The sequence below is a fragment of the Sinohyriopsis cumingii genome, chromosome 4 (genome assembly GCF_028554795.1).
Source record: "Sinohyriopsis cumingii isolate HCF-2022 chromosome 4, ASM2855479v2, whole genome shotgun sequence".
NCBI classification, from domain to species: Eukaryota; Metazoa; Mollusca; class Bivalvia; order Unionida; family Unionidae; genus Sinohyriopsis; species Sinohyriopsis cumingii.
Window position 1 is genome coordinate 85,413,855 of NC_142964.1, and position 23,010 is coordinate 85,436,864.

General features: G+C 35.8%; 2 protein-coding genes across 2 annotated transcripts in view; one reads left to right on the forward strand and one right to left on the reverse strand.

Annotated features, from left to right (window-relative positions):
- The window catches only part of LOC149801585 (uncharacterized), a 125,109-nt gene extending 124,592 nt beyond the window's left edge, over positions 1 to 517 (reverse strand). The window contains exon 1 of the mRNA XM_089956813.1: positions 473 to 517. The gene's annotated coding sequence lies outside the window, so the exon portion shown is untranslated. The remainder of the gene's footprint in view (positions 1 to 472) is intronic.
- Positions 518 to 659: 142 nt separating this feature from the next.
- On the forward strand, positions 660 to 17,163 carry LOC149801586 (small ribosomal subunit protein eS6-like). The gene is made up of 5 exons (XM_089955820.1): positions 660 to 749; positions 3,094 to 3,225; positions 8,946 to 9,156; positions 12,245 to 12,394; positions 16,845 to 17,163. Exons 1-5 carry the CDS (start codon positions 744 to 746, stop codon positions 17,108 to 17,110), a joined length of 765 nt encoding a protein of 254 aa, XP_089811946.1. The 5' UTR covers positions 660 to 743; the 3' UTR covers positions 17,111 to 17,163.
- Positions 17,164 to 23,010: the final 5,847 nt, after the last annotated feature.

A 23,010-nucleotide genomic window follows, 5' to 3' on the forward strand; every position in this document is an offset into this window, starting at 1 on the left:
GGACTCTCACCATACACCCCAACATAAACATCTAAACATCAAAAATGGGGTGACAAGGTTCAGAGGAAACTCGGACTACAGCTTACCCTACGCGATGTAAGGAACAAACTCCCCAAAATAGCCACTCAAACGTAAATTTTTACCTTGTCTTGGAATAGATCACATAACTAGCCCCTGTTAAGATGCATCCACGTACCAATTTATATGACTGTACATGCAGATGGAATAAGGTCAGATACTAAGAATATAATGCTATGATTTACGAAATTAGGTGCCACTTACGAAAATAAGTACTACTTGTTGTCACCCAAAGATAACAGCGCAATTCTAATGAAAGACAATCTAATAAAAATAAAATGTAGAACAATGTACAATCAAATACTTCTGAAATTTATTTAAATATTTTCCTGCAAATATGATGATATGATTAATAGATTCTAATTAATTTCACTTCTGTAGTTTTATCATTCACCTTTCCCGCGGTGTTATTTTTCCTGTACATACTCTCAAATATATGCATTGTATGCGGTATCAGTTAAAAACAGAATAAATCAATCCTAGCAATAAAGAAAGAATAATCAATACTCGATATTATTTAGCAGAAACAGATTTAAAATTAACTCATAAGGATAACTATTTTAGCAAATATTTTGTTTTGAGCCTAGCAAGCAAGCAGTTTCCGGTTTACAATAGTTGGAATAACCCTTTTCCGGTTGTTGGGGTACTGATAGTGTGTGATCAGTATGAAGGTACGATATTAAAACAAAAATAAAAGCATATGTCATCTTGAAAGAAAATATTTAAGAGATAAACTCCTTAGTATTGTTTCTTCTGTTTAACACACGATAAACCTAGCTGATTGATCAAAATGATCCTCGATGGATACGATTTAAATACATCCCGTCACCTGAGTTAAGGGCTATTGGTAATGCACAATTCAGTTCAAGTGGGTGGGGGATGGTACTATGTGAAGAAATGACTGAAATTTAATGTAATAGTGATGTCCCATTTCTTTCTTTTAACTATCCGGCAGCGTTTAGCATTGAGTGTGTGAAAAAATCACTAACAAAATTTCAATACCATTTTCACATCTTTCGATACAGTGTACAGAAATATGGAGTATGTATGTAGTCAAAAAGAAATGCCACTGACACTTGTGAATAATCCATTAAGTGGCACGTAGACTTTTAAAACTTGAAGACGGTGAACATAAGCCGTTTTTTCCCTGTACATAACTGTTTGCAAATAAAATGAATTCTGGTCGATCCTTAGTCCTACAATTAATACGTAGCACAGTTTTAGTGCTACGTCTTACTACCCTAGTAAGACCCAGATGCCCAAAACATAAATACCGTTGTCAAGGTCTTACATGTAGGAATAGTTGGTCATGAACAACATACATGGTAGTTGCTATAAAAAAAATGTATGAGAGCCAGTGTTGGCTATAAGAAGTAATTTGTGATGAAGTTGGTAACGCAGTTCATTATGTATTGTGGTTATAATAATAATGGCACACTTTTCAATCACAAACATTATGAAGATCCCCATAATGAAGACTCGAGAATATTTTCATATTCCCTGCTCAGTCCTAGCGTGTAAGACCTTGTTCTTGATATTTATGTTTTGGATGGCTAATAGTCTAATATTTCCCTCTTATGTCGAGTACCAGCCACTTTCAGATGCCGCCTTGCATCCTACTTTCTAAAGCACCCCATGCATTTTGCAGATGACTACAATGTACAGCAATGAAAACTAATTTAGCAGTGTTAAAATACAACATGTATTTATCACATGCAGAAAAATTTCAAAATAGAAACTAAAATGTATTGAACTAATTGTACAAATAAGTGTCAACAATATCCCTGTACTAGCACAGATGCATACCACAACTACACATCAAATTTAATATAAATATTTATGCATACATATAGTTTATTCAGGATAAGTAGCCAATGGCAAGTACTTTTCATTCTCTTTATACTGATATTTAGAACAAAGAACTAATAATACCCAAAGATAGAAACTTTTGCAGACTAATATTGAGAGACCTACCATATTTAATGACATTTTTGGACACTAATTGGTTTGGGAAAAATAATATTTAAAGGCCTTGTATCTTTCTGATGTTGCTCAACCACTGTTTGGGGAAGGTCTTGGACATGTGTTTGGACTCTCAAAGAATGTTCTGGACTCCTAGTTTCAAAATCCTAGCGAGACCTCTGAGATTTCAGTTTATTTTGATAGTTTATGCAATAATCTGAAATGAAAATGGGTTGGTAATGTTAAGACAATGCAAGGTAAACAAAACTTCACCTTTTAATCTTGTTTAGGTGACATTATCAGACTCTGAGATGACTATTTCATCTGAATCGCTGGTATCGTAGACACTGAGTGTTTGGATTCTCCAAGTCATGCATGTTGCCAAACGGCTGATGAGAGCAGACAGCCCCCATTTTCGTAATGGATATAATCCTTCCTTTATTAGGAAATTACTTTCAGCTAGTGCTTGTATAGTATCATAAGCATTGGTAATGGAATGTTGTTCTAAATAGTGGTCAGTATTCAAGTTTGCTGACTGCAAAGATTCCTCTCCTTTAAAACATGGAAATTTAATTGGATGTGAAACAGGTCAGTGGTTCCATCAGATCATTGCACACCTCTAATGTCATCAAAAAGTAAACAGAATTATCATCATGCAGTTGAAATTTGTTAGATGCATGAATGATGAAACCAGCAATTTCTCCTACCACTACTTCAAAACAAGAAAAAAGTAGTACAACTAATTTTGGTTTATAATATGAAGATATTTTAATCGGCTTTAAAGGGACATATGACAAACTGACGAATTATTAGTGATGAATGTTAGGAACTTGTAAACAAAAATAAGACAAGTGTTAAAAATTCCCCAAAATACCATTTTGCGAGGAGAAAGTCCAAATTCTAGAGTGTCAAGTCCCACAATTGTATTGTTGGAATCAACCCTTGAGGCTTTACAGGCCTTTGCCAGTATATTGTAGACACATCTTTACAGGTAAAAAGAATGTACAATGAAAATACCTAGTGTTTATGTTGCTGTGTGTGTTTCTGTTACAGCTCAACATAAGTTACCCAGCCACTGGCTGCCAGAAACTAATTGAGGTTGACGATGAAAAGAAACTCAGGCCTCTTTATGACAAGCGTATAGCAGCAGAGGTCAGCGCTGACTGCCTTGGAGATGAATGGAAGGTAAAGAAAACTTTGCAGATTTGCAATGGACAGTACAACATTGGTATAGACAAAGTGTTGCCCTTGTAATGTGAAATTTACACAGAAAACAACTACTGTAATTAATTCAAAGATGATTCCCAGTCTTTCAAAACACATTCATATATGCTACTGAATAACTTAAACATTACATGGGGATGTCCAAATTGTTTCTGAAGGTTGGATTTGGTCCGAATATGTTTCATATTATTCCTTTTGGTCACTTATTGGCACACGCTACAAGTGTCAAACATGCTAGTAAAGGGGACTGCCAACCCTGACAATTTCACGGCAAGTTTTATGAAAATGACCCTTAAAATGTAGACTTGGGAATAAAACCAAAGACTACAGAAATCGATTGTTGTGATACAATCTGCATAACTGGCTTATCCATGTTTAATTTGAATTCATTTCATATTAGATTTAGTAGGGTTAGTCAGGGAACTGGACTAACTTTACGATAGTGCCTCAGATGCTTTAAACTGCACATTTTTTCCTACAAAGTGTCTGCATGATCAAACTGTTGATTATAGAATTTATTTTAAAGGCATCCAGCAAGCAATGCACGTTAAAGACAAAAGGGAAGATGAGCCTCTTAAAAAGTGTTTTTAATTGATACAGATGACTAAAAAGGAGTATTCAGATTCTTGTGAATAAAAGGAGGAAGAGACACAAATACATTTATTGGACATGTTGATTGGAGTACATCTTGTGGTGGCAGATACTGCCATCATCAAGTGAAAAAGGGAAAAAAATCCATTGAACTGTATAGGTTTTTTTAAATACATGTTTTCCTAATTTACAATAGCAGTATATGATATTATTTTTAAACCTTATGAAATCTGGTCAAGCTTGCAGAAAAAAAAATTAACTGCCTTCCTGAGACGGTCTTGTTAGGGTTGGCAGGTCTGGAGTGATTGTTTAAAATAATATGCTGGGGATGAAATATTCACAATGTTTATATCCCAGATAAAAACAATCATGTTTTGTTTCCAACTGAGCAGAAATTTAAAAGAATTACCATGATGGAGCAATGTATAGTTACTGTCATTACAATTTTAAGGGCTCTTAAATAATAACCTGTGATGATAATTTAACACTAATTTAGTATCACAAAGAAATACTAGTATAAATTTGCTGTAATCACTTTAAGGAATTGCATGTAATTGTTCAAAATTGTGATGATGTAATAAACGAGTAACACATTAAATAATGAAATAACAATGGACACCCCACCCACACCCACCCCGAAACAAGAAAGGTTTTTTTAAAAAATGACCCATTGAGTCTTTGAAGCCTCATTTCCAGGGTTCGCAGAGATTTGAAAAGTACTTGAATTTTCAACTGCTGGATGAAAAGTGCTTATATTTTTTTTATTTTTTTTAATCCACTTGAAAAGTGCTTATTTTTAATGTCAGTGGGGAAAAGTCCTTACAAAGTGCTTGATAATGAGCAAAAATCCTTAAAAAGTGCTTGAATTTTTAAGAAAATAAAAGATCAACCTTTTTTTTTTTTTTTAAATCCTCTGTGGAAAAATTACAGAAAATGTCCAATCGACTATATGACCTTTGCTTTCTGTGGCTTGGTCAGTAATAAAAGAAAGGGAGATTACTCAAGATTTCCGTTTAACAGCATTGTGGGAATGGCAGTATGGTGGCTTTCTATTTCTTACATCACACCTTATGGCCTTGGCTTCTACATGAAAATGTTAACAGGGAAGTGTGTTTTTAATCATGAATGGAAAGGCTCTTACAGGTGGGTCAAGGAGACCCAGGACAGGCATTACGCTTTGTGTTTTGTGTGCAACAAAGCTATAGACATTGGGGCTATGGGTGAGAGTGCCCTAAAATTACACCAGAAAAGTGAAGCGTCAGTGTCAGCAGTGAGTTTGTATTATTTTTTAATAAAAACCGACAAAATCAAAACATGTGCCAGAGACAGTAACATTATATCTAAGACGGTCACATTCTGAGAAATTAATGATGGGATTGATGTTACCCCCACCAACATCTGATGCAGCTGCAACCACACAATCAACATCTGCAAATATTTCCAACTTCCTTTCCAAGAACAATGTTCTGAATTCAAAAATTTTATGGACATTGCATACTGTGGTCACACGTGCATCCTACAAATCAAATGAACATATTGCCAACGTCTTTTTCATGCTATGTGCCCAGACAGTGCTCTGGCTGCAAAGTTTTCCTGTGTAGAAAGGAAAACATCTTGTGGGTTTTTGGCATTGAAAAACACCTTAAAAAATTAATTCTATCTAGTGTCAGTAGTGTGTGATTCTATTTGATGAATCCTTGAACAAGAAAATGCAAGAAAGGCAGATGGACATACGTGTCAGATTCTGGGATGGTGGGACAAACCAGGATGTGACCAGATACTTGGGTTCAGCATTTAGGTAAGTATATTGTTTATTATTGTTATTTTTATATATATATATATATTTTTCTTTTCTTGTTTTCATTAGCTGTCAAGTTTATAAATATTTATTGCATTTACATTTTCCTTGGAATTACTAAAAAATAGGTGAATAACAAAATACTAAATGAGCATAAATCATACATATATAATGAAGTGCAACAACTAAAATTAAATAAATTGACATTTTGTACATTAATTATTACTTGGCATTCACCCAGGCAATTGGTGAAGATTTATATTATTTATCCTGTCTAATTGCAGGCCATTCTACAGCTGCTGACATAGTTGATCATTTCAGAGAAGAAACAATGGACCAGTTGAATATCCACAACATGGTGCAGACAAGTATGGACGGGACCAATGTGAATTTGAAAGTTTTAAACATTATCCAATGCCAGTTGAATACAGACTATGGCCATGATTTAATTACTATTGACTCATATGGACTGTATAATGCATTTAAGGCAAGTGCACTTGTTACAGAATGGGGAATAGCTTCACTTCTGTGCAGTCTGTACTATCTTTTTAAAGATTCACCTGCCAGGGGAGAAGATGACCAGAAATTGGTTCGCAGTACAGTCATGCCACTAAAATTTGTTGACCATAGATGGTTAGAAAACATACTCATTTCCCAGCAAGCATTGCAGGTGTGGGATTCAGTTGAACTTTATGTCAGGAAGGTTCAGTCAAAACAGTTAGCTAAGCCTACCAAGAAATCATTTGATGTAGCAAGTCAAGCAGTGAAGGGCAAGCTAATCAGAGCAAAGCTAGAGCTTTTTGTTGTTGCTTCATTGCAACCATATTGCAGCCTTTCCTGGCTAACTACCAAACAGATCAGGCCATGGTACCTTTTATGGTGGATGACTTGACTACAGTCATCAAATGCTTGATGTAGAAAGTTGTCAAGCCTTAAGTTTTGGACCAGGCAACCACACCATAAAAGTTGCTAAGGATAGATTTAGAGAAGACCAGTCTTTTGACATGCAAGAAGGTAGACATCGGTCTACTAGCGGAAGAAAAGTTTAGAAGTGCAACCACGAGTGAAAAGGAAGTAATGGCGTTTAGAATGGAATGTATGGCATTTGTGATTGAAGTGTTGAAAAAGATTACTGTGAAATCCCCAATCACTTATTCTTTGGTTAGAAATATGGTATCTTTGTGTCCAAGGGAAATGGCCAGACATACAAATCACAGCAGGGACAAATTTAAAAAACTTATGAAGTTGATTATTGCAACAAAAAGAATCAATTTGCTTGATGGTGAAGTCATCCTACCACAATATAATGACTTTCTTGACAGTCTAATAGTTAATTGGTACTAATAAGTTTACATGCTTTGATCCATACAAGGATAGATTGGACAAATTTTTTGTGGAGCACATGTCAGATGCTAGGTATGGGCAGCTGCTGGAGATTGTTAAGCTCCTGTTGACACTCTCCCATGGACAAGCAAGAGTAGATCATTGCTTTTCTGTAAACAAGGAAGTCGAGTGTGAAAATTTATGGTTGCACAGAGATCATATGTGATTATGTTAGAAATGTGGGAGGAGTACTGAATGTTCCAGTCACCAATCAGCTTTTTGTAAGTGCATCTTCAGCAAGACAGAAGTATGAAACTTATTTAGAGAAGGAGAGGGAAAAGAAGCAGTCTGAGTCTGGGCAGAGGAAAATAAAGACAGTTCTTGATGACATTGAAGATCTGAAAAGAAGAAAAAAGCAGGCCAGATTAGATTATGAAAGCAGATGAACTGTCTTTAAAAGCAGAAAAGACACTAAAGTGGCAATTTCTTGCACAGGCCAATGCTAATAGAAAAGGAGCTGAGGAGAAACTTGGAATTTATGAAGGTCTTTCCAATAAGCTGGATGCTAAGATCAAGGAGTCGAAGAGAAATTAAGGAAGAGCTTGTTAATAAACATTTTGCTAGTTTGACTTTTTGTTTATTGTACCAATGTTAGTGAACTTTATTGGGAGAGGAAAATGCAGTTACATGAGCCACAAGTAAGTCTGAAGGTTGTTCCAAATGTAGATATCTATGGTGAGCTTGGATATAAGACTCATTGAAAATCAAAATAAAGTCCTTGAATTTTGTCATATTGTACCTGTATGAACCCTGTTTTCTTAAAAAGCTGGAGACATCACTAGATGTTAGCTAGGTAGTGATAGATTCTTCTATTCATTGTTTGGTTTCAGACTGCAATTTTGGTCTGTAAAAAGTTCAACTTTAACAGAAGTTTGTAACATTTATCCTTTAAATGGTGAAAGACGAGAAGTAAATTTTTTGGCTTCATACATCAAATCCTCGAGCATGCTGCCTGCTGCTTTTACTAAAAAATAGTTTGTTTCTAATAAGTCACTTTCAATATTTAGCTGTGCTGACATTTTAACATTGAATGGGCAATAAGATATGTGAAGGGATACAACTCATTCTAATCAAAAAAGGTTACCTCCCTTGAATAATTTTAATGCTACATAGCAACACTTATATATTTGTTTCCATTTCCACATTTTTCCAGATCCTTAACCTAAACCAAAGTTGATTTTACATGTAGTGTATTAAATTGGTCACTTTAAACGGGCAACAATCCAGACATCTGTAAACAATGGATTATTCTTTAGGAACTGGTAATCACAATCAAAAAGGAAATATGTTATGAATGCAGACATGGCTGCCCAGTGTTGTTACGTAAAAAAATGGTATATACTTATAATTAGAAAGTGATAATTAATTTTCTAGTTGATGAATTATGATGGGATGGTGTGGCACAGCATCACTTGAATTCCTGGCAGGGTCAGATTGGATGTCTATTTTCACACCCCACCCCACCCCACCTCCTCCCCAAGGCTGTGTTTCAAAGTCAAGTTGTATTAGTAACAATGTAATGTTTTACATATTTTGTGAATTTTGTACCATAATTTACTACTAAGTATGTTATTTGCATAGTATCCAAAATTAAACGTTATAGTTTCTCATAAAAGTTCACTTGCAGAAAACAGAACAGCAAATACAATAATTGTAGTGAAGTTATTGTGCCTATTTCAGCCTTATATGTTGGTTACAATAAGATGCCTTCTGTCTCACCTGAAAAATGTATCAATTTCACACGTCGGGGGTGGGGCATCAGCACCAAGAAAACATGTCAGAGGTATCATGGTACTGCAAGTAAAGCACAAAGTTCTGATGATAATGGCATAATTTTGTGGTTTCAAAAGCAGGGGAGGGGGCTAATAGAAGAATACTTTTTATCAGTTCATGTGTTTTTTAATGACAGGGTTACATCCTGAGAATTTCTGGTGGTAACGACAAGCAGGGTTTCCCTATGAAGCAAGGTGTCTTGACCACAGGACGTGTCAAATTGCTGCTATCCGAGGGGCATTCTTGCTACCGCCCTCGCCGACATGGAGAGAGAAGACGCAAGTCTGTGAGGGGTTGTATTGTTGACAGCAATTTGAGTGTTCTCAGCTTGGTGATTATTAAAAAGGGTAAATACTCATAAGATGTGTTGTGAATTTTATTCCACTGTTGCATTAGTTATTGGGATTGATATAATTGCCTTTAATAGATCAGTCTCAAGTTATATTCTGTTATCAAGCAATATGTATCTATTTATTTTATTGCAGAGCTATTCATAATGAATTATATTTGTGTTTAGCCAATGACTATAGCATGTATGTTGTGTAACTAATGCTTGAAAGAACTTTGGCAACAAAATAATGTCAGGTTTATTGGCCTCTTTTCTCAAGTTGAACACCTGTCCGATCATAAAACTTGTTTATTCTGTCTGAAGCTTTGTCCATGCCGAGACATATAGTCATGTTGTGACTGAAAGCTGTGCACTGTATATTTAAATCCATCAGCAACTTTAGTTTCCATAAACTTCACTCTTCCTGCTCAGATCTGGTGTGATCCTCGCATATGTAAGATTTGCTGCCAAGATTTTTCCCCCAAAATTATGAGGGCTTGATATTTATAGAACTTCCAGATTCCTTGTGCTTTCACAGGGCAGAGCATCTCAACATTTAGAGTATAGGCTATACTCGGGAGCTTGTGCCATGTTTGTGTACATCAGCTAGAATTCAGGTGTGTTGAGCGATGTCCATCTGTACCCAATTTCATTTCCGCTTAGTAACTCCAGTTCTCCAGCCTCAACCATTAGCAAACTATATGGCGGCATAACCACCAGGTTCCTTCTGCTTTGACAGGGCAAAACACGTCAGTATTTAGAACATAGGCCTCATATAGGCTGTACTCAGGAGCTTATACCATCTTTGTATACATCAACTAGAATTCAGAAGTGTATATTGTGATGTCCATCCGTACCCAATTTCATGTCCACTCAATAACTCCAGTTCTCCAGTATCCTACCTTTAGCAAACTATGTGGCTGACTTCCTATTGTTTTAAATGAAGTAGCATAACAATTTGGGGGTCAGAAGTTTGAATATCAGTTATGCATCACAGATCTGAACCATGTTTTTTGGATGGTTTGCACTTGGAGTAAGCAAGTTAGAAGTGGACCTCAGAAACTTTGAAAATCGTTAAATTTCATTTTGACCTTAGGATACTTTTTTTTTTTTTTAAGTCGGGGGAAAAAACCCATGAAGGACTCCTAAAAATTAAAAACTTGAAAATTTTGGGTGAAAAATGGTGAACGGCTCACCCAGACCTGCTTTTTATGCACTTTTCTTTTTGTTAGGTTAACCTAGCAGTCTAAAAAGTGCAAGAAGTATTCAAATTGAAGATATCTGGTCCATTTAATTATTTATTAATTTTTGCTTTATCCTTATTTTCATTATATTTACTAACAAACTCGAGGCACAGTTTGTCAGATTTTTATTTTCACTTCTAACCCTGATTAAAGAAGAACAATATTAATATAAGGATCAAAAGCAGTGGTTTCATTAGAAGCCAATAGCCACCCATTTATCACTTTATATTTGTACAGGAATCACTGCTTATGAATCCCCAGTATGAAGAAAATTAATTTTAAAACATTTATTTCACTGAGGATGATTTGTCCAGTTAGGATTGCTATCGACAATTCAATACAGAACATTGAAGATTTCCCATTCTGTAGCACTATGAGTGCTTGCCGGTCAAAATTAAATCCGAATCAGAGAGAAGCATAAATGTTCAGTGTTTTTCCTTTTGCACCTGATATATCACTATCAGGCGGATTGATGTGTGCTAATAATGAAGCGAGAAATGCTTGACTTCTAGCTGAATAAAAAAAATTATGTAATTATCCAAGTTATATAAATTGTGCAGTATGGAGGGACTGCCTGGTATTAAAGCTACAGTACACTTTCTGATACAAACACAAGTAGCTTCAGTTTCATGCCATTTGCTAAACAATACAATGCCACAATGAAATGTATTCTCATTTCCAAAGTTCACACTGTCACAGTCTTGTCTCCATCTAGCTATACAGTAGATTTTACTGTAATTAATTAAAAAAAAGTGAATTTCATCCATATTTCCAGTATGTGCCACATCAAATCAGTTTCCTCTCTATAACCAATTTAAAGAAACATTTTTTGTACATGAACATGAACTTTCTGGGCTATACTAATGCATCGTCTAACTGCTAGTCTATGACATTGTATGTTTAAACTTAGTTTAACAATTAAGTATGCATGGGCACTGCATGGCTGAGTGGTCTTCAGTGCTCAAGTTTACCAATCACTGCCATCTCACCTGTCCGTGCATGTTTAGGTCTCTGGCTCAGCCAGTGTGGGTATGTGAGAAAGCTTGCCAGTACCTTCCCATGGGTTAGTGGTTTCTACCAGTGTTTCACTTGTTCTTCCACCAGTTATACTGGCCACCATGTAATGTTTATAGTGCACTAAAAATGGTGTTAAACTCGACAACAACATTAACAATGTGTAATATACAAGTTACAAGGTACGTGCTAACTGACAGAACATCTGTAATTCAGATACCATTATTTTATGTGGAGACTGAGCTTGGTTTCTTTAAATGACACTTTGATCATACATTCTGTGAAATCTCGTTAAAGGACCACTGTAGCTAAACCTCTGTCATCAACTGGAGTTCAGAGAAGCTCTTTAAGTGAACTGAAAATAGGACTCTAATTTGCATAGAACAAGTATCCAATAGACAGCTTCATTAAAGGAGTATCAGCTGGGAAAATAAAGCAGGTTCTGCCTTTACAAGCCATGAGATTATGGTCAGATTTATCAAATTCACATAAAACAAAGCTTGTGCTGCCTTTACAAGTTAAGGTTAAAGGTTAGAGTTGTCAAATTCATGACTAGATGAAAGGAGTCTTGATTGAGAAACAAAGCTGATGCTGCCTTTACATGGTACAGTTAATCTTTTATGTCTTTTGGTATGAATAGGCTTTTCAATTAAAAATGTAAGAAAGTAGGTAACTCCTGTTAATTCATGTCTTTGGGACTTGCTTTTAAACTGTGTACCTTGTGATCTAAATTTTCCTTTGTAAGCAACATAAAATAATGTTCAAGCTGTGTGATTTATAATAATAAATGAAAATAAATATTTTCAATGTAATGCTTATTTCATCAAATCTTTCTCTTTATATGAAAAGGTGATCAGGATATCCCAGGTTTAACTGACAAAACCATTCCCAGGCGATTGGGACCTAAGAGGGCAAGCAGGATCAGAAAACTCTTCAACCTGTCCAAGGAAGATGATGTCAGGCAGTATGTTGTAAGGAGACCTCTCCCTGCCAAAGAAGGTGAGAAAATTATTCATTGCAGAAGGGAAACATAAAAAGGTTCATTCCAAAGATATCTTGAAGTTGCACAACATTTAAAGATTGTCTTGCACTTGAAATCTCAGTGGCCGAGATAGTAGTAACATTTACGCAAAAGATAACTTTTCAGGAATATTTTAAGTTTTAAAAAAATAGACACCTAACAAGAATTTGATTACAGAGATTAGAGCACATTTTCCTTCTTGAAATTGTTGTGAATTCATGTTTAGGGCTGGTTCCAAAATCACTGTTAGAAAATTAAAGGAAAATACTACCAGTGCCCCAAACAAGATTATAATGAATATTGTATTTTTATCCATAGTTTGGTATTAATTGGGTTTATATCCCCTCCCCCTTCCCCAAAGGGAGATATATTTTCTCTAATTGCATCAGTGCATCAGTCCCTCCATTTGTACATTACTACCATTTTCTGTCCTTCATGGAGAATTTTGTTGAGTCTGTGTGGCCCATGTAATTGGCTACTGTGGATATGCAATAAGCTTTTTGCTATTTTTCTTGGCTCGTTTTGGGGTCAGTTTCTGGAAATTTCCCCCAAAAATGGGTCTTTTGTGAATTGTGTCCTCTTGCATTGCTGGTTGGATTTACTGTCACGGCCACATCAGTTGGGAGTGAGGTATAGAAATCAAATTGACAGCAGCCCTTATGCTAGTCGTATTTGCCACAGTCAGTTTATTCTATGGCCATGTTGCTAGCCCCTTTTACCCTGGATACAAGATCACAGAAAATTTGTGTGATGGCTTTGGTTTTACTTGTATTTCCCAAACCCCAAGAGGGATTGTCTTCATACTTGGGGATGATTCATTATGAAGCAGAGTCAGTTAATTCAGTGACATGAACTCTTGCTCATTTGACCTAATGGTAAAGTTCAGTCATAATTTGTATTAATGGACTTGATATAGCATGTTTGATTTATTTTTAATATTTCTTAGAAATTCCTCATATTTTCGTACTGGTTATGAATTGTTATAGTGTGAAGACCTTTCATTTGGTAATATCCTCATTGTCTCCATTTGACCCTGGTGTCAAGGTCATACTGTGGGCTCTAAATGCAGGCCCTGGCCTTTTAGAAATTTTGTAGGTAGATATATGGTTGGTCCAAATGCACAACGAGGTTTTACTTATGCCATTTTTGGGAAGAAATTCCCTGAAAATTTTTTCCCAAAAGAGGTATTTTGATATTCATTTGTTGTACATCTTGGAGGATTTTGTAGAAACTTTGTAGTTGAGCTAGGTAATATATGTAATTAGTGTGAATTTTTATTCCCTCTGGCATTTTTTGGGACATTTTGTTACAAAAAGGAGTGTTTTGTAAATTTGATTCATCAATGCTTCTCCCACATTGTTTAGAAGACTTTATTGAAGCTTAGCATCAAAACTGATTACATAAGTTGTCGGAAGCAGTTACTGATGACAATTGAATCTCGCAAACTTTTAAGAATGTGTCAAATGGCTCTGTCAGAACTCCACACCCACCCAATTATTGTACAAGTGGTGTTACAGCAATCAAAGACTAATGTTTCAGATACAAACAGGACATCTAAATTTGTACCCCTCAGAGCAGCTCATGTGATTTTTAAGTTGTCCACCCATTGCAGCAGTGTAGTATATCCCAACTGTGATTGCTTTATGTTGAAGTCTAGTAATCTCCAGTGTTTCCTGTTATGCCTGTTTGTGTCAGAGACGCACACTGGAGGTAATTGATGCACTCATTTTGTTGCCATGCTGGTTTTTTTTGCACAAAGATTTACATAATGCGATCAGAATTTATTCAATATCCAATGCTTAGGATGAGGAACGGCATTGTATATATTTTGAGCATGGGCATTGTTATGACTGTGCAGTTTCCCCTAATCTCGTGAGCTCTTTTGCAATTTACATCGAGCTCAGCAAGATGTCCAGACAAACTAACCTCAATGCTTGTCGGACTAGAAAGCATCTCCAGATGAAATGGCATGCACTCAAAACCACTAGCCAAGAAAATGAAAGAAGCAGAACACAAAAGGGTGTGGATCTCACTTTAATGAAAAATTCTGAAAATAATTCCCTTGATTGGAATATGGCAAATCCATCGAAATTAGAAGTGTGACCTCTGATTGCGTGATTGTGAATACTGCAAAAGTGAATAATCCTTTTGTGATAGGGTTTAAGAATTTTAAAGTCTGCTCTTGTTCACCACATGATATCTGGAGAACACATTATCACCCAAGGCATTCTTTCACAACAAAGAAATCAGTAAGCTTGCAGAGATAAATGCATTATTTGGATTACAAAGTCAGGGGGTCATTTTTTGACTTTGCTGCAATAAGAGAAAGATTTAATAGTTTAAGTGTAACTTACTGAAAAGAATCATTAGCCTCTTTGATTTTTGGATAAATGTGTTCTACGACAAAGTACAATGAAGCCAATGATAATGCACATTTTATGACAAGCAGCAAATTAACTGCCATTTGGTTAAAAAGATTTGTTTGGGTTTTTGTATAGGCTTATATATGTCACATATAATGTGTTGATCTATAATGCTACAATAAGATTATAAGGAGACTGTTAAAAGTATGTCTTTGAACTAAAAGGAAAATGAACAAATAAAATTATTTCTGTGAATGGACAATGTATTTGTTTGTTAATTGTGTGTGTTGGTTTATTGCATTGTTAGAGAGATTGTTGTGCAAGTTGCAATTCCTATTTCAAGCTGGAAAAGTACAGGTCAGATGAAAATTTGTCATTGCATTTTTGAACCCCGCATTTTTCATTTGACCCCCAGTTCTGACACAAAGGGGTTTTGTGGGGTTTTTTTGCCCTCAATTTTACACCCCTGGAGGATACACTGAATGACTCTGTATATACTACTTCAGAAACTTGAGACATGGGTGCTCAGATCATCCTTGGAGTACAAAGAACTGAGCACACCTCCCCCATGCTCTGTAACCTTCACTGGCTACCTGTTCAATCCAGAATCAAACAAAAAATCTGTTCACTGCTACATTTGGTTGACTGGTTCCAGTCCAATATACCTATCTTACACATTTAGAAGCTTGTACTCCTCTTAATGGTGCTTGCATTCTCATTGTTGCCACTGCTGACATTCTTTTGTGTACCATGACCCAATTACATGGAAGGAATTGACCATAGATTTTAGGGTAATCTCCACCCCAGGAACCTTTACCATAATGAATGTGGTAGTAGCGGCCCACTTCAGGTCTTGAGGGGTCCCCATTGACCCACTATTTTAACAACTGGTTGATGTGCATGTCCTCAGATATTCTCTTCTGAAGGACTTATCCCTCTGTTGGCCAACTCTAACTCATCTTGGTCTTTTCCCCAACCTAGAAAGGGACAAGTTCATCCCTTCTCATGACCTTGTAAATGTGAGACTGAATTTCCTCACCATCCTTAACTTGGTTCATGTTCCTTGGAATAAGGTCCTTTCCCTTATTGTTTCTTTTTTTTTTTTTTTTTTTTTTTTTTTTTTGGCCAAAGATGTTTTTGGCTTGCCTTTACCTTGCGTTCCTTGGAATTCTTAAACTTGGCTGTAAATTTAGTTCCACTAGGGTGACTTTACTTGCATCCTCTCCAGTTCCTGCGTCTGGTAAACTGGAGACAGCATAACGACCCTCTATAAGCTCTGATATCCCTGGAATCCAGCGTTCACTACCAGCCGTGTTGGTGGCTAAATCTTGAGTCCCCAATCACATCTCCAGACCACTCTTGTTTCTGTACACAAACATATCACATTCTGACAGGAATGCTCAGCTGGAGAAAAAGAGGTTCTTAATGAATTTTGGTCTCTGAAAACAGCAAGACTCCATATAAAAATCTTGGAAATATAGGCATGAAGCTGTTGAGCTCATAGGGTTTGAAACTGCATTTTGTGAAATTACTGGAGGTAATTACGGTCCAAGTGTACTTCACAAACTTCATAGTTGAACATAATGTTTACCATCACTATATCAGTCTTGAATCGCACTTTTAAACTTTTTTAACATTTTGAAATGCATGTTTTTGAAGTTTGCAACAGCAGTATATTTTGTTACACCTTACGGAAAATAATTACTTTACTACTGTCTGAACCTCCTTGCTGTTATTTGAGCTCCTTGCTGAGGGCTGTTGCAGTAGAACATACCAGAGACCCAGGGAAGGCACTTTTATTATGGGATACTCAACCTTAGATGCAATTTAAAATTTTCTCATTATTTTAATATTGACTCTGTGAAATTAAAGTACCCTGGTATATATTATTTAAAAACTGCCCTTGCTGGGTACCATATTATGTTTAAATGGAACAGCCCTGATGTACCATGTGACATGAGTTTATATCTGGATCATCCCATTTTTTGTAATGTTATGATTATTTGTTAAAAGCAGATTTACAATGTAGAGGAAAATTGCTTCACTATTATTGTCAATTTTGCAGGCAAGAAGCAGCGTAGCAAGGCACCCAAGATACAGAGACTTGTGACCCCTGTGGTGCTCCAACGTAAACGACACCGTCTCCTGCTTAAGAAAAAGCGTGCAACCAAGAAACGCGAAGATGCTGCAAAATATGCTCAGCTGCTGGCTCAGAGAATGAAGGAGGCCAAGGAGAGAAAGCGTAGCCGTAGCCGATCTGGAAGTCGGTCTGCTTCCATGTCAGCGTCTGGCAGCCGTACAGCTTCTACTTCTGCATCACAGTCCAAATAAAAACTTGAAGAGCTGTAAATTATACAAATTAAAATGATACTTGTGATGTGAAACTAGTTTTGTTTTAAATTGTGCTCAGAAATTGAGCCACATCCCCTGTTGTTTTGGTCTGTATCACACTGAGATCTTGTAAACTTGATAAACTTATGCAGAGATGAAAACCATTCAGATTTTGGTGGAATCATTACTAGTTTTAAGCTCAGATTATGATCTCTTTCATATTCAAATTTCCTGTTCAGTACTATTCTTTATTGGTGCACCAACAACATCTTAGAAAAATTTCTAATTGTAATTTTTTCTTTAAGAAAGAGTCAACACTTGTATCTTGATAGGAAATAATATTGACCAGTCAGAAATCTTGTTGACTTGTGTACTGATTCACATGATAAATAAAGTTTGAGATGGTTGTCAGAATGAAAGGTAATATGTGAGGAATTATATAATACCATACCAAAATTAAACTATAAAGTTATTAAAAATAGAATATACTGGGCATAAACACTGGATAAAGACTCGCAAGTATTTTTCAGGCAGAGCACCAGCATACATGCCAACCATTACTTTTTTTTTCACTAAATTACACCATATGCATAAACATGGATTACGCTATTTCGGTATATCTGCCTTCCCAAAAAAATCAGTTATTTGTTTTCTCGTTTTTATTAACATCCCATTAATCCCACAGACCATATTTTAGAAAAGACTGCTTCTGCGTTACAACAATATAAGAATACGCTTGGCCGTGGACTTGTTTGCACTTTCCTAACAGTATTTCGTTCTGTTTAAGACAACTATCCTACTACCAAGAAACATGCTGGTTCTACTTTCAAACTTTCGACCTCATATTCTGTTTATAGCAGCTGTATGTGTTAGTGAGGAGAGAACAGACTGGTTTTCTACTTTTTAATCTTTACTCGCAGATTCTTTGTTCTAATTCATATTTAGTACAGAACCAGTCTATAGGTATTTGATGCTAAAAAGTATCATTTTAGTTGATGCATGTATGAGAGCAGAAATATCTCTTTTCAAATTGTTTCACAGATTGATTAGAAAAAGGCAAAAAATAAACGAAACAAAAAATAGAATCCTCCAAAGATGAAGACATGATGGCATTATCATGTGATGTCTATTGCATGTTGTGTGGAAAGAATTTTACTATTTGGCACTAAAAGTCTTCAGATGGATTCTGGTCAATGTGTGTGTTAGAGCACATCATTTGTTTCCAAGAATTTCACAGATGGATCAGAAAAAGGCAAAAAACCGAATCCTCCAAAGATGAATACATGAATGGCATAATACAGCGTTCCTTTCTAGGGCAGCATCATGCTTATTGCAGTCTGTATGGAAATGATTTTAATATTGGGCATGGTGGTAAATTTGATGTGGAGAAACACTTGAAAACAGAAATACATCAAATTAGCTTGTCTTATGAACTCCAATACTAAGGTAACTTATTTACAGCAGAACTCGAGTGTGGAGATGAAAGTTATAAATGCAAAGGTGTTATTTACTGAGTTCTTAACAGAACACTGACTACCTCTAGAGGTAGCAGATCACATTGGTCCTTTGTTCAAACGGATTTTTCCTGATCCCAAAATTGCTGAAAAATATGCTTGTGCAAGAACAAAATCATTTCATATTGTTCGTTGTTTAGCAGAAGATACTTCACTTAAAATTGCAGAAGCCATGAAAATTGGGCCATTTAGTATTGCCACAGATGGTAGTTGTGATTATGACGACAAAATGTTGTACCCAGTGTGTGTTAGATACTTCAACAATGAAAAAGGCAAAGTCATGAGTGTTCGTCTTTCATTACTAAAATTAACAGTAGATTCCACTGGACAAAACATTTTTGATTTGCTTGATAATGCTTTGAAGAAACATGACATAAGTTGGCAGAACTGTATGGTGTTTGCAGCTGATAATGCATCAGTGATGACTGGAATTCACAAAGGAGTTGCATCCTATCTTTTGAAAATGTCTCCATCAGTGTACATAACAGGTTGTCCCTGTCATTTGATGCACCTTGCTGCTGGAAAGGCTGCTGATAAATTAGAAGTAGATATTGGTCATTTGCTAATTGATATCTACTTTTATTTGGAGAAAAGTAGTAGAAGGAAACAAGCTCTAAAGTTGTTACAAGATCAGTTTGATCTTGAAGACTATAAAGTGTAAAGCATGTGTGTACAAGATGGCTATCCCTTGGCAAATGTATTAACCATTTACTTGATCTTTGGACAGCACTGCAAGCTTTGTTTCAAACTGAAAGTGAAAATGCACAGAGAAACCGGGGAAAAAAGTGAAGAAGATTAGCACAAAAGCAGAGTCTGTTATAAGTCGGAAGAGGACAGGAGATAAAAGTATAGATAGAAGTACTAACAATAAAGAGAATGGGTTATCAGAAAGGAAGAAATTTAAATCTGGAATTTTTATTTGAGAAGCCTATATCTATCCAGGCTCAGACCAAGATTTTGAAAGATAAATCTTGTGACAGAAAACTTAAACCCATTGTCAGTAAACTAAATCAGACAACTGGATCTGGTTCTTCAGAGGATAAATTGAGTACAAAGCATACTGAATCTTCTCATTCTTCTAAGGGCAAAACTAGCAAAGTGGATACTAAGATGTCACAGAAAGAAACAATCTGTTCACTGCTTTGAAGAATCAAAACGTGAGATGGTTTGCAAAAAAATTTGATAATCCAGTTATAAAACTTGCTTGTTTATGAAGAATGCCATTCCATTGTTTGATGCAGCAAATATTGTTGTACAGAAAGAACAACCATGCATTCATATTATGCACAAGATTCTGTCAAACCAGTTGTCAGATTTGCTAATAAGGTTTATTACGCCAAAAATCATTAAATCAGCAAAGTTTTAACTGATATAGACTTTCATGACCAAACAAACCAAAAAGATAATGAAGATCTTGCTATTGGTTACAGAAGCAAGAGAATTCATAGAACACAATTCTACTCGTTCTGTGAAGGTGTTCTATGATAATGTTGGAGATTATTATGCTGCAGCCTGTGATTACATGCTCCAGAAATTCCCATATGGAGATGAAGTGCTTTTAAATGCTTCAGTTGATGATGTAAATGAGAGACATTCAAAAAGCTTTAAAAGTGTTAGATTCTTTGTCAAGAGATATCCCTTACTATTGCCATCCTTGTCTACCTTGGATCATCTGGAAAGAGAATTCCTGAAGTATCAAGTTGGGATTCTACCTGACAATATACTTAATGCAGATAGAGTTGATGTGTAATGGTGCCTCATTTTCCAGCTAAAAGATCCAATCACTGGAAGATATAAATTTCCTCCTCTTTGTCAGGTTATAAGGACTATTGGTTCTTTACCATTCTAATGCTAACTGTGAGAGATTGTTCAGTATTGTTAACAAAAATAAAAGTGAATTCAGATCCAGGCTCAGTAACCCATTACTTTGTGCTCTACTGGTGTGCAAAACATTCATGGTCTCAGCTGGTACAAAGTATTTTGAAATGCAGCATGATAATCTGTTGCTTTCTAAAGCTAAAAGTGCTACATCTGAAAACTTGAAGCAGTAAAGGATTTTAAAAGACAAGATGGGCAGTAGATCATTGTTCATTGAATTTTTATCAAGTTATATGTTGATTACTCTTTCTGCTTGGAGTCCTCTTTTCGTCCACTTGGATTCCTCTTTTTGTCCACTTGGATTACTTTTTCCTCGTCAGGGGTTGGCATGTATGCACCAGCATGTTGCATTGCAGGAAAGAAGACGGACAAAAAATAATGAAACTGGAAAACACTTTGATCATTAGATTCTTGTGTTTAAAATAATTTGTTGGATAAAATATTCATATTTGCATGTTCAGGTTCAGTTTTTAGCTCTACTGGTCATAAACAAGAAGAGATAATGGAATGGTCTATTGTCCATGGTGTAATGTCTATCCATTAGCACAATTCTGTTATTGCTACCCTACCTAAACTGCTTGGAGGATTGCCATGAAACTTTATGCACACATTTATCCCAGGGTCTAATAGTTATAAATGAAAATGGTGCTGATTGGACATCTATTATGGCTGTTGCAACAGCCATCTTTAAAATCTTATTACTACTTGCCCTAAAATGGGGTTTACACTGCAAGACTTCTTATGATATGAACGTGGTCCTAAATGAAAATTGTACCAGTTGTATGTGTAATATGGATGGCACAATGCCAGTCTGAAAATCTTGTCTCTACTCCTAACTTGGTGGCCATGTCAACATTTTCACTAAAAGACCTTTTATAACGTTGCTGGTCATACATGAAAATTGTGCTTATCTGACTTCCACAGTGGCAGTCATCTTTGAAATTTTGTTGCAACTCCACATGAACTGATGGCATTATCAAAATGGGGTTTTCGTTTTTTTTATGAACAAATAAACTTGCTGATCCAAAATGAAAATGGTGCAGATCTGGCCATCACAAACAACTCTTTTAAAAACTTGTTATTGATACTCCTTAACAGAAATTTCTTATCAGCATGAGGATTTCACAAAATGACAGACTTGTGGTATGTTGATATAGTGGGGGCTGCTGATCTGATATTCAGCATGGCTACCACAGTAATCTTAGATATTGTGTCAACATTGGATTTTCACCAGAATCTTGTGATGTCGGGTTGGTTCTAAATAAAAACGGTGTTGAGCTGTTGTCCAGTAAGACAGCATCACAGCGATTTTGACAATCTTGTTATTGCGATGTCTGATTCAAAGGTTTTAATGAAATGGGGCATTAACAAGAAGACTGATTTGATACCTAGTTAATGCTAAATAAAAATGGTGCAGATTTAACCCTGGACATGGATGCCACAATATCTTGTCTAAATCTCCAGAATAGTTGCTCATTTCATGATGATTTTGCATGTAGTCATTTAATGGCATCTAGTTTGCTTGAAATGAAAATGGTGCTGATCTTGCATCAAAAATGGCTGACACCATGACATTTTTGAAAATCATGTTGCACAAGAATATCGGAGATGGTTTTAAAACTTGTCATTTCAAAAGAAGAAATTGTGTTGTCTTGGACTCAAGGAAATTCCTCTCGGCAGTAGAGCTGCACTTTATCAAAGGACTCTTTTTGCAAAGATACTTCTATACATTCTTTGAATAAAATTTGAACAGATTTGATAGCATGGTTTGTTAGCTCTACTAGTAATAGACCATGAGAAGTTATGGGTTGGTCTATTGTCCATCATCTGACTGAGCACATGTTTATTATTGCTACTCCTAAATCTCCATGAAATTTCACACCTTAATTCATCTTAAATGAAAATCTGGACACTTGAACAACAAATATAGCCAGTGTATCCTTCCTGAAAATTGTTACTGCGTCTGCTGAATGGTCCTGTCGACATGGGAGTTTTCGTGAGAAAAAAACTTGTGATGTCTAGTTGGTTGTGAATGGAAAGGATGACAATCAGGCCTCCAACTTGTCTGACATGATGGCCATCTTGAAGATCTCGTCACTATTTCTGCTGGATGTTTAGTCATATTGATGTTGTACTTTCCCTAAAAAATTATTTGTTTTAAATGTAAATATTGCCAATCTGCGATCCATTATGGCAGCCATTTCTCCCCAAACAGAAAGTCATATGAACATGAAGTTTCTATCAAAACGACTTCTTGTGATGTCTTATTGGTCCTAGAAAAAAAATGGTAACAATCGGACATCATTGATGTTCACCAGAGCAGTAAAAGGAAGAAGTGTCGGACGTGAATTTTCTCCATTTTAAATCGGAATTTCACTTTTGATTTTAATCCGATTTTTCGCAATATAGTCAATTTTTTATCATTTCCCATCCGATCTGTCCAATCCCATTCTTCAACTATCCTTGTAAAGTATTTGTTCCATATGTTATTTAATTTTAATACATGAT

Excerpts from the sequence above, each read along its gene's own strand:
- LOC149801586 (XM_089955820.1), top strand. Across the intron at positions 9,157-12,244 it reads CTTGGTGATTATTAAAAAGG|GTGATCAGGATATCCCAGGT; the intron begins GTAAATACTCAT and ends TTATATGAAAAG. Across the intron at positions 12,395-16,844 it reads ACCTCTCCCTGCCAAAGAAG|GCAAGAAGCAGCGTAGCAAG; the intron begins GTGAGAAAATTA and ends TCAATTTTGCAG.